Source organism: Dromiciops gliroides, chromosome 5 (assembly GCF_019393635.1).
Source record: "Dromiciops gliroides isolate mDroGli1 chromosome 5, mDroGli1.pri, whole genome shotgun sequence".
Lineage (NCBI taxonomy): Eukaryota > Metazoa > Chordata > Mammalia > Microbiotheria > Microbiotheriidae > Dromiciops > Dromiciops gliroides.
Window position 1 is genome coordinate 200,525,885 of NC_057865.1, and position 15,559 is coordinate 200,541,443.

General features: G+C 42.9%; 1 protein-coding gene across 1 annotated transcript in view; it reads right to left on the bottom strand.

Annotated features, from left to right (window-relative positions):
- Window positions 1-3,106, bottom strand: part of NINJ2 (ninjurin 2) — a 162,542-nt gene extending 159,436 nt beyond the window's left edge. The window contains exon 1 of the mRNA XM_043967979.1: window positions 2,945-3,106. Coding sequence (XP_043823914.1) covers window positions 2,945-2,977 — 33 coding nt within the window. The 5' untranslated portion in view covers window positions 2,978-3,106. The remainder of the gene's footprint in view (window positions 1-2,944) is intronic.
- Window positions 3,107-15,559: the final 12,453 nt, after the last annotated feature.

Here is a 15,559-nt window from a genome sequence, read left to right on the forward strand (position 1 = left end):
AATTGGGGTTAAGTGACTTGCCCAGGATCACACAGCTAGTAAGTGTTAAGTGTCTGAGGCCGGATTTGAACCCAGGTACTCCTGACCCCAGGGCCAGTGCTCTATCCACTGTGCCACCTAGCTGCCCCCACCTAATGATTTATTGCCAATTGCTGGCCTAAACCCTGGCACTTCAGTAATTCTACTTTTGGAGGATTCACAATTATTATTTATAAATTCCTGTTATCCCTCCCCATCTCATAGTTCTTTTCCTCCACACTGTTTCTTCAGCTCTTATTCATTTCTGCTTACCATCCCCTACTTTTTCTTTATTTTTTTAAGTGAGGCAATTGGGGTTAAGTGACTTGCCCAGGGTCACACAGCTAGTAAGTGTTAAGTGTCTGAGGCCTGATTTGAACTCAGGTACTCCTGACTCCAGGGCCAGTGCTCTATCCACTGTGCCACCTAGCTGCCCCACCATCCCCTACTTCTTGATTCTTATCCTTGGTCTCCTAGCATTATCTCTCTCTCTCTTTCTCTCTTTTCCTCAATAATCTTATGTGCTTCCCTCTTCCCACCAGACTTTGACTCTTTCCCAATAAAAGGAAGATTCCACAAGAAACCTATCAGAGTCCTTTAAGGGCCTGTGGAAATAACTTTGGGGAAGAAACACTGAACTAGAGCTTCTCTCCAAAATAAGAAAGAAATTTCTAGTAACTAAAGTTGTCAAAAAAAAATGGAATGGATAGGAAGTGGTATGAAGTAGTCAACAGAGAAAAGACCTCAGAGTCAGGAACACCAGGGTTCAAATCCTGCCTCTGAAATGTACTGGCTATGTGACCCTTGGCAAGTCATTTAACTTCTAGACAGGGCAGCTAGGTGGAACAGTAGATAAGTGTAATACCTGGAGTCAGAAAGACTCATCTTGAGTTCAAAGCTGATCTCAGATACTTACTAGCTGTGTGACCCTAGGCAAGTCATTTAACCTGCTTGCCTCACTTTCTTCATCTGTAAAATGAGCTGGAGAAGGAAATGTCAAAACCATTCCAGTATCTTTGCCAAGAAAACCCCAAATGAGGTCACAGTCAGACATGAGTGAAACAAACAGCTCAACAAGTCCTAGGCAACTCTCTAAGGCTTATGTCACACAGAGTTGATGAGATACACTGGGGTTTTGTTTGTTTGTTTTTTGGGTGTTTGGGGTTTTTTTGCAAGGGGATAGGAGTTAAGTGACTTGCCCTGGGTCACAAAGCTAGTCAGTATCAATTGTCTGAAGCTAGATTTGAACTCAGGTTCTCCTGGCTTCAGGACTGGTGTTCTATCCACTGTGCCACCTACCTGACCCTGAAGTACACTGTTAAAAGTAGGATCCTCACTAAGAACTCCCTATACCAGTGAAACCACAGGCTTCGTCTTACCAAAAAAAAAAAAAAAAATAGAAGGAGGTGCCTTGTTAGATTGTAGACACTGGAAGTATTCAAGCAGAAGCTTGGTCAATCTACTCCACCTAAGGATTCTTCAGTTAGATAGGAAATCCAACAAGATGATGTCTAAGATTCCTTGAAATTCTAAAAGTTTTCCCAGTGGATAAAAGTTCAAAGGACAGGAACCAAGAGTTCTCAAAAGAAGTTTGCAAACTATTAGGGATCATATGAAAGAATGTTACAAGTCACTAATAATAAGAGAAACACAAATCAAAACAACCCCTGAGGTTTTACCTGGCAAAATGGTAAAGATGACAAAAGATGGGAATACCCAAAGTTGGGGATATTGTGAGAGGCACACTAGTGCAACACTGGTGGAGCTGTGAATCAATACATTCACTTTGCAAAGCAATTTAGAATTAGGTAAAGAAAGTGAGTAAATGTCTATACCCTTTCACCCCAAGATTCTACTATTAGGTTTACACCCCAAAGAGGCCATTGATAAGAAGAAAGTTCCCATATGCACCAAAATATTTATCACAGCATCCATACAATTACATGAAAATGGTAACCGGTTTGAGTCTCATTCAGTTTGGCATTGATAGCTAGGGGTTAAGACTGTTGATTTAGCCCCATTATTGAGAAGGTCATAAAAGTATAGTGGGAGAAAAGCTAAATTGGAGTCCACAGACCTTTGAATCCTAGCTCTGATACTAACTAGTTGTGTGACATTAAGTTAAATGATCAATCTGAGGCTTTTTTTGCCCATCTACAAAATGGGAATAATCAACTCACTGGGTAGGGAAGGTGATAAAGGGGTGGGGCAGTATATTTATAAACTGTGAAACACTACAGAGATGTCAGCTATTGTTTCTAGCATCCCATTCCTTCTTCCCTGCCCCAGTGACTAGAAACTATTCAGGAGAAGTTTTGTCCCCTAAGCCAGCCTCACGTAGGGAAATGTGTCTCTCCCTCTTCCTTGCTGGTTGCTCTAATTTCCTTTAGCTCCGCTTTAAGAACAAGGCACTTTCCTTCCCCAAACAGGAGGGATTTGTGAAAAAGGGAGAGGAAAGCTTCCAGCTTTTCCCAACTTAGAAAATGCAAAGCTGGCTCAATGCCTGCCTCCTTTCCCTGACCTACGAGCTAACATCTTCCCTGGTCTCTAGAGAAATGCCTGACAAGCTCACAAATAAAAGTCTGCATTCCCTAGGATTGTAGAGAAGGGCCCTGTCAGAATGAAGAATGACCCTCTGGTAATAGGATCCAATAGGATTGAAGTCGGACTGCGGAAGGAGAGGCCAAAGCAGAGTTGAGACTGTTGTGAGATTTTTAAATCAAGTGAGAAACCAGAAGTGGAAAAAGGAGAAAGAGATGGAATAGAAGTGCAGAGATGAGGGGAGGGACAAGGAGGGGGAGGACGCAAAAAGAGAATGAGGAGAGAGAAAGAAGCATGGCCCAAGCATTTTTCCTTTCTCTACCGACCTTGCTTCTCTCTCTCTCCTCTACTGTTAACCAGCTCCCTCTCTCCAGGGTAAACTTACTTGGAGGTCAACAATTTCCCCTTCTGATTCCATCCTGCTGTGCCCAGTTCTTTCCTCACTGGTTGCCTGCAGCAGACTGTGTGGGCAACTGCGGACTTTGCTGTCTCTGGGACGCTCAGGCTTTCCTTAGGTAGGAGGGCTCACAGCTGGCAAGACAGACCTGCTATTCATCTGTCTCTTGTGATATTTCTGACCTGGCCTCAACTCCAGGGGAAATGTGGTTGCACATACATTTCTCTGTGTGTGATTGTGTGCGCATGCACACACAGGGGAAAGGTAGAGTACAAATTTGTTGTTTCTTTCAAGATGTGAAACATCTTCGTGAAGCAGCCTTCCTTTGAGCTGCACATTATCAACATCATTTTCTTTAGTCTCTCCAATAAGCTTCTGGAATCCAACTCAATTGCTCCATATCCAGATCGTCTGTTTCTACTCTTAAAGGACTCCTGGGCGTTTTTCAAGGAAGAAATCTAAAGATGCAGTTGGATATCCAGATGAGAGGACTGAGATGAAGATGCAGTCACTGAGTGGGGAACAGTCTCCAGCAAATGGAGTCCCCAAACTCCAACTTCTGAGTTTACATGAACCGGGTTCAATCTTAGGGACATCTCAAAAAATGACCCCATTTGGCTTATGCCGCTAACGAGGGTTTTCCCTGGAGTGTCAAAACTTCATTTTGCTCATACTCACATCCAGTCCTGGGGATCTCAGAATAGAATTCAATGTAGGTTCTCAACAGATGTCAGTAAAAAGGCTCTCAGCTCTCATACAAGCTAAAAATATGTATTGGATACAGGACATCCTTAATTTTACCCCACAGAATGAATGCAAAAAACCACAGTGGAGCCCATAAATATGCAAAATATTCTTCCTTCCCTCCAATGAGCCCCGTTTTTCTCATAGGGGCCTTAGGGTCACCCTGTGGTTGAGATAGCACCCTCCAAGAAGAAAGAAGCACTTGGGGTTGCTTCTCTAGTGAGGTCTGTTTCCCCCTGGGTACCTATGCAGTCCACTAAACTTGTATTGATAACTTAAAAAGCCTATGGGGGGGGGCAGTTAGGTGGTGCAGTGGATAGAGCACCGGCCTTGGAGTCAGGAGTACCTGAGTTCAAATCCGGCCTCAGACACTTAACACTTACTAGCTATGTGACCCTGGGCAAGTCACTTAACCCCAATTGCCTCACTAAAAAAATAAAATTTAAAAAAAAAAGCCTATTGGGCTCCCTTGAAACAGAATTCTGCTTTTGGGATTGCTAGAGAATCACCCCCTTTCCCAGTAGGGGAAAATATTGTCCAAAGAACTGTTATTAGGAGAGAAGATTAGATTTGCTCCCCATTTTGATTTTGTCCTTTGCTGCCCCTCCACCTCTGGCCAAGCAGAATTCCTTCTTTTACGAAATGATGAAGAGCAAAGTGAACAAAACCAGAACAAGTTAGTGATCACCACATGGAGAGGAAAACAACTTTGAAAGGCTTTAGACTTCTGATCCATGCAGTGACCAATCATAATTTCAGAAAAATAATGACAAATTATGCTTCCCACCTCTAGGCAAAGAGGTGATGGATCGGAGATAGAGGAGACATTTTCAGCCATAACCAACATATTGATTCATTTTGCTTGATTACATTTATTATTGTTGTTACAATGGATGTCTTCTATCTGGGCTTGGTGATAGCGGGAAATGATAGAGATGCAAAAAAAGTATCAATAAAATATTTGTAAAACATAAGAAAACAAAAAGAAGTTCAGAAGAGGACACAGATGATGCAATTATGCTAAAACCTTGTTATATTTACATACTTAAACTATGCATAAGAGAAGTTCACAATTTCATACACAGTCCTCTTTATGTTTTGTTATGGGCCCATAGCAGCCCAGAAGTTCTCTGGGGCACATCAAAGAACCTTCTCCATGAGAAACTAAAGCAGAGGACAGACACACCTAGAGAGATAAGTGGAACCAGATCGGACTGAGCTAGTTCCGTCCCCCTACCCTTCATTTTAGTCTCCCTCAACCCTGGGGTGATAAGATTAGGTGTGGCTGCTTCCTTTGTGTCCTGAGGAGATGGCTTGAGATATCTGCAGCCACCCTTCACCCAACTCCTCCAGCCACCACCAGTGGGGGATGGTCCTCCTAAAGGAACTTTCCACAGTCAGATGGTTACCCCCATCAGTCCTCTATAAAAGTACCTGCCAGTCTCCTGCTCGAGGAGATTGGTACCTCAGAGCCATTCTCTCTGTGCCATGCCTTTCTCCCCATGAGAAGTCTAAGGATTTCTTTCATGGTTTCCTTTCCCTTCCCTTCCCTTCCCCTGCCCTAAATAAATTACTATCTTATTCTAACTGCTTTTGTGTACAAGAGGGTGTAGTTCTTTAAAGAGGAATTCCTAAGGACCCCAAACCCCTACCCCTACCCAAACCCCCTACCCCATTTTTCCCCATGACATTTTGTTGATGACTTATTAAGTTCACAATCTAAAAAAATTTTTTTTTAAGTTTTTAGATGTAGAGCTCACACCTGAACTCTAGATGTAGTCTAGTGAAGGCAAGAGTTCAGTGGTACTATCTCTGGACAGTATTTCTCTTTTAAATCCCCACTAAGGATTATTCCTCCAACTCAGACTTGAAGTGAAACATCAGGTCCACAGAGGATAGCCACTGCCTTAAGTTCTGGGATGGTCCACTACTAAAACTACAAAGCTCACAGGTGTGCTTTCTCTAAATGGTCAGTCAAGAGTCACAATTAGCAAAGGCATTTACTGAGATGGAATAGTAAGAACAATAGCTACAATACATCCTCCCCTCCTCCATAAAACCTGAGGGCTCACTTTCCCACGAATAAACACTGCACACGTGTAGTAAACACCTTCAGCAAAGGCAATTCACAACTCCATAACTGTAGGGCCTCAGTACCCTTTGTCTACTGATGGAGTCCAATACGACTTTCTCTAACTTGCAGTTGTCAGTAGAACTACTAGTAAGGACCTGAGTTGTTTTGGGTTTTTCCACTGATTTTTTTTTTCTCTTTTCTCGTCTTTTTCTTGTCTACCCCTCCAACTTGGCCATAGTCAGAAAGGGAGAGAGAGGTTTTTATGTTTATGTTTAAAAGCCTTTAAAGTTCTACTTTAGCTTTCCCAAATGTTCCTAGTCACCTCCTTCCCTCCTGTCATTGTGAGTATCTATCTCCATTATCCACAACAGGGTCTGGGCCCAGGCAACAGTGGGGTGGGGTTGGTGGTCCCATGTGATTGGAGGTGGAGTTGGTCACTTTCTTCCATCTTTTCCCCCCTAAAATTCCCTTTACATTCCTTAATTCCTTCTCCTCTGTCTTTTTTTTTTTTTTTTGGTGTGTGAGGCAATGAGGGTTAAGTGACTTGCCCAGAGTCACACAGCTAGTTAAGTGTCAAGTGTCTGAGGCCAGACTTGAACTCAGGTCCTCCTGAATCCAGGGCCAGTGCTTTATCCACTGTGCCACCTAGCTGCCACCTCTCCTCTGTCTTTTACCCTCGAGGGTAGTAAGGCAGCATATATCCCAAACATGGGATGGCAATTGATACCTCCAAAGTTAAAGCCACATACCTGAGGCTGGGACCAATACTTTCCAAACTAGGGCAACACACCAGATGTTCCCAGACTGGGTTTGGGATCCATACTTCCCAAGCAGGACACAGGGAAGGACAAGGAAGAGCTCCAAACCAGGAGTGTCACCAGGGAGCCCCATCTACAATGGTCTTCAGTTTATAGCAGGAGGAGGGAGTCCATGATGACCCTGGGATACTCCCAGGACTTGGTACATCATTATACCCACTTCTCATCATTTCAATAGACAGGACTCCTGCATCTCACTTCCCTCCTGCTCAGGATCATGGCAAGCCTAGAAGATGAATAAGGCTACGTGTTTCCTAGAGTGGGGCACAACCCTATTTGGGTGGATCTGATTGGTTTCCCCATCACATGACAAAGGTAGATACTAGTTATCCAAGAAGCTGGAAATGCCTAGCCTGCATGGTTGCAAGAATAAGAGATTCCAGATGTGGGGGATTCTGAAAGCAGCTAGAATCTATGAGATCACCAATGAGGTCATTCCATTGGTGGCACAGTAGTGTGGGGAGTCAAGAACTGAATTCAAATCAAGCCTCAGATACTCCCAAGCTGTGTGACATTGTACAAGTCACTTTACTGTATGCCTCAGTTTCTACAATTGTAAAATGGAGATAATAATAGTACCTACCTTGCAGGGTAGTTGTGAGGATGAAGTAATGTAATATTTGTAAGAAGAGTGCATAGTGTCTACAATGTGCACAGTGCATATATTAAGTGTTGTATAAATGTCTCCACCCTTGCCCTCCCCAGAGAAGGGGCAGGGCAGAAAGAAGGGGGTACAAGGTACGAGAAGGTGGCATGTCAAGATGTGGCAGGAGGAATGTTTACTACCAGTCTGTTTGAGACTCTCGGTAATAGACCACCTTATGCAATTAGAAATTTGCCACATGTGGCCTAATACTGGAAGGTCTTGACACATAGATTAGTTTTTCCCTTAGAAGGCAATCAAGGGCAGCTAGGTGGCACAGTGGATAAAGCACCAGCCCTGGATTCAGGAGTACCTGAGTTCAAATCTGGCCTCAGACACTTAACACTTACTAGCTGTGTGACCCTGGGCAAGTCACTTAACCCCAATTGCCCTGCGAAACAAAAGAAGGCAATCAAACTCAAGACTTAATTGGTCCTGAGGACTAACTCAATAGTCCACCGTCAGGGAGCCAGCTCAGTTCTGGAAAGACAATTGTTAAATTTTCAGTTTGAGTACTTACACTTCAGAAATCAGCAAATCCTATTTGTCTAAGATGTAAGTTTCCTCCCTTCTGACCAGGCATGCCACTGGGGTGAATATGAAAATGAGAAGAGCTTTGCCTAATTGAATTAAGGCTGTGTTTAGTTTTTTTTTTTTTATTATACTTCTCATGGTACTGCTGACTAAACTTCCTTTTGTTAAAGGTTATATTGTCTATAAGGGGCAGCTAGGTGGTGCAGTCTCACCTCAGACACTTAACTAGCTGTGTGACTCTGGGCAAGTCACAACCCCAGTTGCCTTAAACATCCGGAGCCATCCCCAGTCATCCTGATATATATCTTGCCACTAGACCCAAATGGATCTGGATGAGAGTGAGGTTGGTGACTTTGCACAGCTATCCCTCACTTAAATCCAATTCCTATCACCCTGATATTATCATCCTCTTGAAAAATGAAGAACAAACAACAATGGTCTTTATGATTGATGAATATCTCAGTTTATTCCAATGCCAAGCCTAAACCACCAGACTGGCCTGAATCAGGCCTTGTAGCTGCCACGATTGGTTTGGGATTACTTCATTGACAATCTTGTAGTTGAAATGGGTAAAGGTCAATGTCAGGGGAGGGGAGCCCCTGGTGATTAGTTAGCTTGATGAATGATCTTGGCACTCTGTGGCACTTCCTGCTGCCTGTGGTGAGTCCACAGTAGGATAAGGTGGGGGATATAGTATCAAAAAAACACTACACCCCCCACAAAGCCCTTCAGGGCTCATTCTAGACAGGGATTTCCTGGTAAATATTTAACAACTCTGGAGGGAAATGTGCATATGACTCTCTTTTAAGTTTAATTAGCATTATTAACATTTTCTCCATAGCTTTCTAAAGACTAGACAATCACCAAAAGCATAAACCAAGCCCCGGTTGGTAGGATTTGCTGATTTCTGAAGTGTAAGGACTCAAACTGAAAATTTAACAATTGTCTTTCCAGAACTGAGCTGGCTCCCTGCCGGTGGACTATTGAGGGGATATAGTAGCTGCTCTCTGGGTACCCAATCTGCAAATGTCAGAAGGGATTGGGGAGGCAGCTGCAAAAACTGTGCTACAGGGCAGCTAGGTGGTACAGTGGATAAAGCACTGGCCCTAGATTCAGGAGGACCTGAGTTCAAATCCAGCATTAGATACTTGACACTTACTAGCCATGTGACCCTGGGCAAGTCACTTAACCCTCATTACTCAAAAAAAACAAAAAAACAAAAAACAAAAAAAACACCTGTGCTATACATTGCTTCTGGAAGCTGAGACACTCAGCCCAGACAATCAGAGACACGATAAATTCCACTTGAAATGGGCCCTCACTGCAGTAACGTAAGCCTTTTATTCTTTACTAATTGATCATCTATCTACCTCTCCATTGAGGATTTTTCAAACTTTCTCTTCCCTCCTCAAGCCTCCTGTACTTCCCCCTCCTGCTCTCTCTCAGCTCTTAATTCACAGAGAAAATTGAGGCCATTTAATGTGAGCTCCCTTTTCTTCCCTTCTCTTCATCTCCCAAACCACTGGCATCACTCCCCATTGGCTCCTCCTTTTCCCCAGTCTGACTGTGTCTGCGATCATCTAGGTTCTCTCCATAAACCGTTATTCCCCAAAACTTAACCTCTCACCTGTTCCCCCTCATATGGATTGCTATTTGATCTAGGGACTCTGCCCCAGGCCTCATCTAGACCAGTCATCTAGGAAGTGAGTTCCTGTTTAGGCCTTTGTCCACCAGCCTGTGGAAATACGGGGGAGCATCGAAGTAGTGCTGGACATAGGAAATGAAGGTACAGGACACCGGGAAGGTAAATCACCTCCCCTAAAAGTCTCAGCCTCTTGAAAAGAGGAAAAGGCGTTGTCCAGGTCAACAAATCCACATCACTCAACCAAGGCCTGTAAGAGCTGCTAGATTTTAAAATAACTTATGGATTAAAAAAATATTACTATCGGGGGCAGCTAGGTGGCGCAGTGGAAAAAGCACCGGCCCTGGATTCAGGAGTTCCTGAGTTCAAATCCAGCCTCAGACACTTGACACTTACTAGCTGTGTGACCTTGGGCAAGTCACTTAATCCCCACTGCCCTGCAAAAAAATATATATATATTACTATCACTTCCCAATGACTTCCCCCTACCCTAGAAGATGCCTAGCTCACAATAAGAAGTGTGGTTGGTGGGTGGGAAGATTATACAAACATGGAATAAGAGGTGGGGGAAGTGAACACCATATGCACCTCATTCTTATCTATGAAACGGGGGCCTGGCTCATGCTCAGAGCGGGAGGAAGGAATAAGCATTTATATCATGCCTATTGTGTGCTAGGCATTGTGTTAAGTGCTTTAGAAATATTTTCTCATTTGATCCTCACAGCCACTCTTGAGAGGTAGGTGTCTCAGGAAAGTGAGACAGAGGTGAAGTGACTCACTCAGAGTCACACTGCTAGTAAGTCTCTGAGGCTGGATTTGAATTCAGGTCTTGCCGATTCCAGACCCAGAGCTCCATCAGCTGCATCCCCTAGTTGCCTCACCTGGGACACAAATTCCCCACGTAGAGAGAGAATCGGTACAACATGGAATGAAAGTGCTTTAGAGAAATTGTGGAATATGTGTAAACATTCTGTAACTGTCTCTGGTCCCCTCACCACTAGTGGGAGCATTTTTCCACCAGCTGTGTAGATGGAACTAGGGCATCTTCAAAAGGCCTGAGTCAGCAGTAGCCTCAGCTCCTTGACACCTTCTTTTCAGCTGTAGAACACAGCTAAGAGATCTTCCCTCTCATCAGCCAGTGAGACACAGCTCTGTAAGACCTCGGGGCCTTCTTTCCCCTCCAAGGTCAGGTGGCTCTGGAAAAGCACTTTGGACCCTGGCCTCTGTGTTCCTTCCTTTCAGTTTTAGCCAAGAGAGAGTGGGCTCTCCAACCTTGTGAGTTTCAAAAGCATACAGTGGGGGCAGCTAGGTGGCGCAGTGGATAGAGCACTGGCCCTGGAGTCAGGAGGACCTGAGTTCAAAGCCAGCCTCAGACACTTAACACTTACTAGCTGTGTGACCTTGGGCAAGTCACTTAACCCCAATTGCCTCACCACACAAAAAAAAAAAAATTAAAAGCATACCAGTGAGGCAGCTAGGTGGCGAAGTGGATAGAGCACCAGCCCTGGATTCAGGAGGACCCGAGTTCAAATTCGGCCTCAGACACTTAACAAATACTAGCTGTGTGACCCTGGGCAAGTCACTTAACCCCAATTGCCTCACACCCCCTCCCCCAAAAAAAGCATACCAGTACTCATGGTTGTGTACCAAGTGCAGCATTGATGGTCTGAGGAGCAAGGAATAACCTACTGGAGGGACCTTCTGGATTCAGGCCAGCTATGGTTTGTATTTTGTCCCTTGCTTATCTTAGAAGTAAATATTCCTTTGTAAACTCCAATCAATATGGAGTGACTACACAGAACAAGGGTGCTGGTCACTGGGGAGAACCAGTGAGGGTTTGAGCCAATAGCCTGAGAAAAGAGAACACTTCCAACTCTTTGGGGTACCATGGAACCCGAAGAAGAAATGTAGAGATGTAGCCAGCCTTGATCTGGGAGAGGAAATCAAACCATGATTGCTACATCTGAAACAGAAAGTGGAGGACTGAGCACGCATAAAGTTTGGTGTAAAAATACATCCAATTCAGGGACAGCTAGGTGGCGCAGTGGCTAAAGCACTGGTCCTGGATTCGGGAGGACCTGAGTTCAAATTTGACCTCAGAAACTTGGCACTTGCTAGCTGTGTGACCCTGGGCAAGCCACTTAACCCTCATTTGCCCCACAAAAAAACAAAGAAAGAAACACCCAACTTAACAGACAAACAAGTAGAGACAAAGAGAAGGGTTAAGAGGGAAGAAAATACTGGAGAGAAAATAGTCAAAACAAACTTCCTGCTCCTAAAGGGTAGTTAAAGGGAGAAAAAAGAAAAGAACTAGAATCTAAAGAGGTGTCTCTGAATTTAAAGGGAGGGCAGCTAGGTGGTACACTGGCTAGAGCCTGGAATCAGGAAGACCTGAGTTCAGATCCAATTTCAGACACTTACTGTGTGACTCTAGGCCAGTCATTTAACCCTGTTTGCCTCAGTTTCCTCATCTGTGAAACAAGCTGGAGAAGGAAATGACAAACCACTCCAGTATCTTTGCCAGGAAAACACCAAATGGGGCCACGAAGATTTGGAAACAACTGAACAACAACAACATGGATTGCCTAAGATCAGAGATGTTAAATGTGCAGCCTGCCCACACTCTAGAATGTGGCCCAAATCAGATTAAAATGTAATTGGGAAATGTTTAACAAAATAAATATAGATAGAATAAAACATAATCTTAATATGTGGTTTTCTAAATCTATTGACTTAGAAAAGACTTGTTCCAGCAGGAATCCTTATATATAGTTTAATCATTTCTATTTGAGTTTGAAATCACTGTCTACCAATGCCATTTGGAGAATGGCTGAATAAATTGTGGTATATGAATGTAATGCAATATCATTTTGTTGTGGGAAATGATGAAAGAGACTATTTTAGAGAATTCATGCAGAATAAAGGGTGAAGAATCAGAAGAACAATTTATACAAGGGTAACAGCATAATAAAGAAATACAAATTTAATAGATTTCAGAACTCTGACCAAAGCAATGAACAACTGAGTTTCTGGAAGACCGATGGTGAAGGGTATTATCTGCTACCTGACAGAGAAAAGAGGAACACAAGATGTAAAGATGTCCATTTTTGGACATGGAAACTAGATGTATTTGTTTTTCTTGACTATGCTTATTTGTAACAAGGATTATTTTTCTTTTTGGAGGAAGTGTGTTGGGAGAGTGGGTTAGTATTAGTGCTAGCAAAAAAAAAAATAGGGTCATTGTAATGTTTTTTAAAATGTATAGAGCAGGGAGAGGGGGGCAGCTAGGTGGCACAGTGGATAAAGCACCAGCCCTGGATTCAGGAGGACCTGAGTTCAAATCCGGCCTCAGACACTTGACACTTACAAGCTGTGTGACCCTGGGCAGGTCAGTTAACTCTCATTGCCCTGCCCCCCCCCAATTGTATAGGGTCATTGTAATGTTTTTTAAAATGTATAGAGCAGGGAGAGGGGGGCAGCTAGGTAGCACAGTGGATAGAGCAGTGGCCCTGGAGTCAGGAGGACCTGATTTCAAATCCAGCCTCAGACACTTAATACTTACTAGCTGTGTGACCTTGGGCAGATCACATAACCCCCATTGTCTCAGGAAAAAAAAATGTGTAGAAAGAAATGTGAATGTAGAAAGAAATTCAGAAGGAAACTCAAACCAGTTTTGAAAGTGATATGCAGAATTTATTAATTTTTACAAAGCAAGAGCTATGTAATGGAGATTTACAGTTTTACATAGAATTCTCTTTTTGCATTCTGTGTGAATTGAAATGCTCTTTTTTGGCATTTGTTCAGAATAAAAAGTGAAATTTATAAAAAGAAGTAAAACTATAAAACAAGTCAACAAATTGACCTCGTATGCCTTATTTCTCACTTGTCATCTACCACCTTTCTGCTGGGAAGATGCCTACTTCATCACCAGGTGACTGAAGACCTAATTCATCCTTGCATTGATCAAAGTTCTGATGTATCTCCATATTGTTTTCCTTTCCATTATAATAAAAATCTCTGGTTCTGCTAACTTCTGTCTACATTAGCTAATACAATTCTTCCTGTTTCCCAGAATTCTTCATATCCACTATTTCTTACAATACAATAATATTCCTTTGCATTCATCTAACACAGTTTGTTCAGTCGGTCCTCAATTCATAGGTAACCACTTAGTTTCTAGTTCTTTGTTAATATAAATGTGCTGCTATGAATATTTTTGCATATACAGAAACTTTCCTTCTTTGACTTCCTTAGAGGATGTGCCTATTAGTGTCACTGGGCCAAATAGTGACTTTTCTGGTATAATTCCAAACTTTTCCAGAATGGTTGAACCAATTCAAAGCTCCAACAGTAGTTCTGTTTCTGTTTGCCAAGCAGAAGTCTACTGTGATTCTAAATGAGAACTAGAAGATCAAGTTCACATGAGAATGCCCAGCAAAGACTAGGGACATTTACAGGTGTGGTAAATAAAATTCCCCTGTGTTCTTTCATATTCAGAGGTTGGGGTTAACTCTGACTCATGGTTAAATGAATGATTAATAACAGAGCTTCCCTTATGATGACCCCAAATAGCTCTTGCCTTCACTATAATTAAAAGGAACCTAGCATTCCCTGTAGGGGGAAAAGAATATGCCTTTCTCATAGTCATAGAAGAGACGATTGTCTAGGGCAATGATTAGAGTGTCCATAGACTTCTTCTTCTTCTTTTTTTTTTGGGTGAGGCAATTGGGGTTAAGTGACTTGCCCAGGGTCACACAGCTAGTAAGTGTTAAGTGTCTGAGGTGGGATTTGAACTCAGGTACTCCTGATTCCAGGGCCAATGCTCTATCCACTGCGCCACCTAGCTTCCTGTCTATAGACTTCTAAGGGTCTTTCAGGTAGACTATAGATCAGGATATAATGCAACACACACGCAGAGTTTTTCAATGTGTCTTTTCCCTGGTCATTTTTAATTGGTTCTCATCCTCATCTCCCAGTTATGAGTGCTCTCTTCCTATTTCAATTTCTTTTTACAACTTTGAAAATAGTTCTATTTACCTAACAAATTGTAGTAGTTATGGTACTGGACTGGGAGTGAGGAAGAACCGGGTTTGAATCCTACCCCTGACACAGCAGCTGTGTAACTTTGGGCAAACCTGTCTGGGTCTTACTAATCAGATCCCCTTACTGGAATAAGTAAGCAACCCATAAGGAAGAAACCCCATCTGATTCAGATTTCATATTTCACTCAGCACCTCCACAGTTCTCCAAATATAGTAGGCAGTTAATATGTATTTGTAGAATTGAGCTGAATATGGAGATCAGTGCTGAGAAACTCTGAGTACTTAACCTGTAGCATGGTACATAACTGTGGGTTATGGGAACATACTAACTTCTGCACCTTCCACATCTTTCAATCAGCTTTTTTTTTTTTTTATGGGCCAATGGGGGTTAAGTGACTTGCTCAGGGTCACACAGCTAGTAAGTGTCAAGTGTCTGAGGCCGGATTTGAACTCAGGTCATCCTGAATCCAAGGCCAGTGCTTTATCCATGGCGCCACCTAGCCACCCACCTTCCACATCTTTCCACAGTTCTACTCCAACCTTTCTCTAACAGGTACATTTGGAGGCTGAGTCATAAGACTAAGATCCAGATATATGATCACATAAAGATTTGCTGCGTGACTGAGGAGCTCAAGGTAAGGGCTGGAGTTTGGTGGTGTTTGAAAGGGTGATGTAGATCATGGGAGACCAAAAAAGGAAATCCTTGTAATAGGTGACAAGACAAGAAGAGGCTACCCCACTTCCACCAAGGCAGTTTCCCTGAGGGATAGCCCTGTATACAGAAGAAGTGATTCTTTTTAAAATTAATTAATTATTTATTTTATTTTTATTTTTTCCAATTGTATGTAAAGGCAACTTTCTTTTTTTTTTTTTAAGTGAGGCAATTGGGGTTAAGTGACTTGCCCAGGGTTACACAGCTAGTAAGTGTTAAGTGTCTGAGGCCGAATTTGAACTCAGGTACTCCTGACTCCAGGGCCGGTGCTCTATCCACTTCGCCATCTAGCTGCCCCGACTTTCTTTTTTTTTAAAGACAACTTTCAACATTCATTTTTGATAAGATTTTGAATTCTAAATTTTTCTCCTTTTCTCTCTCCCTCCCTCCCTCC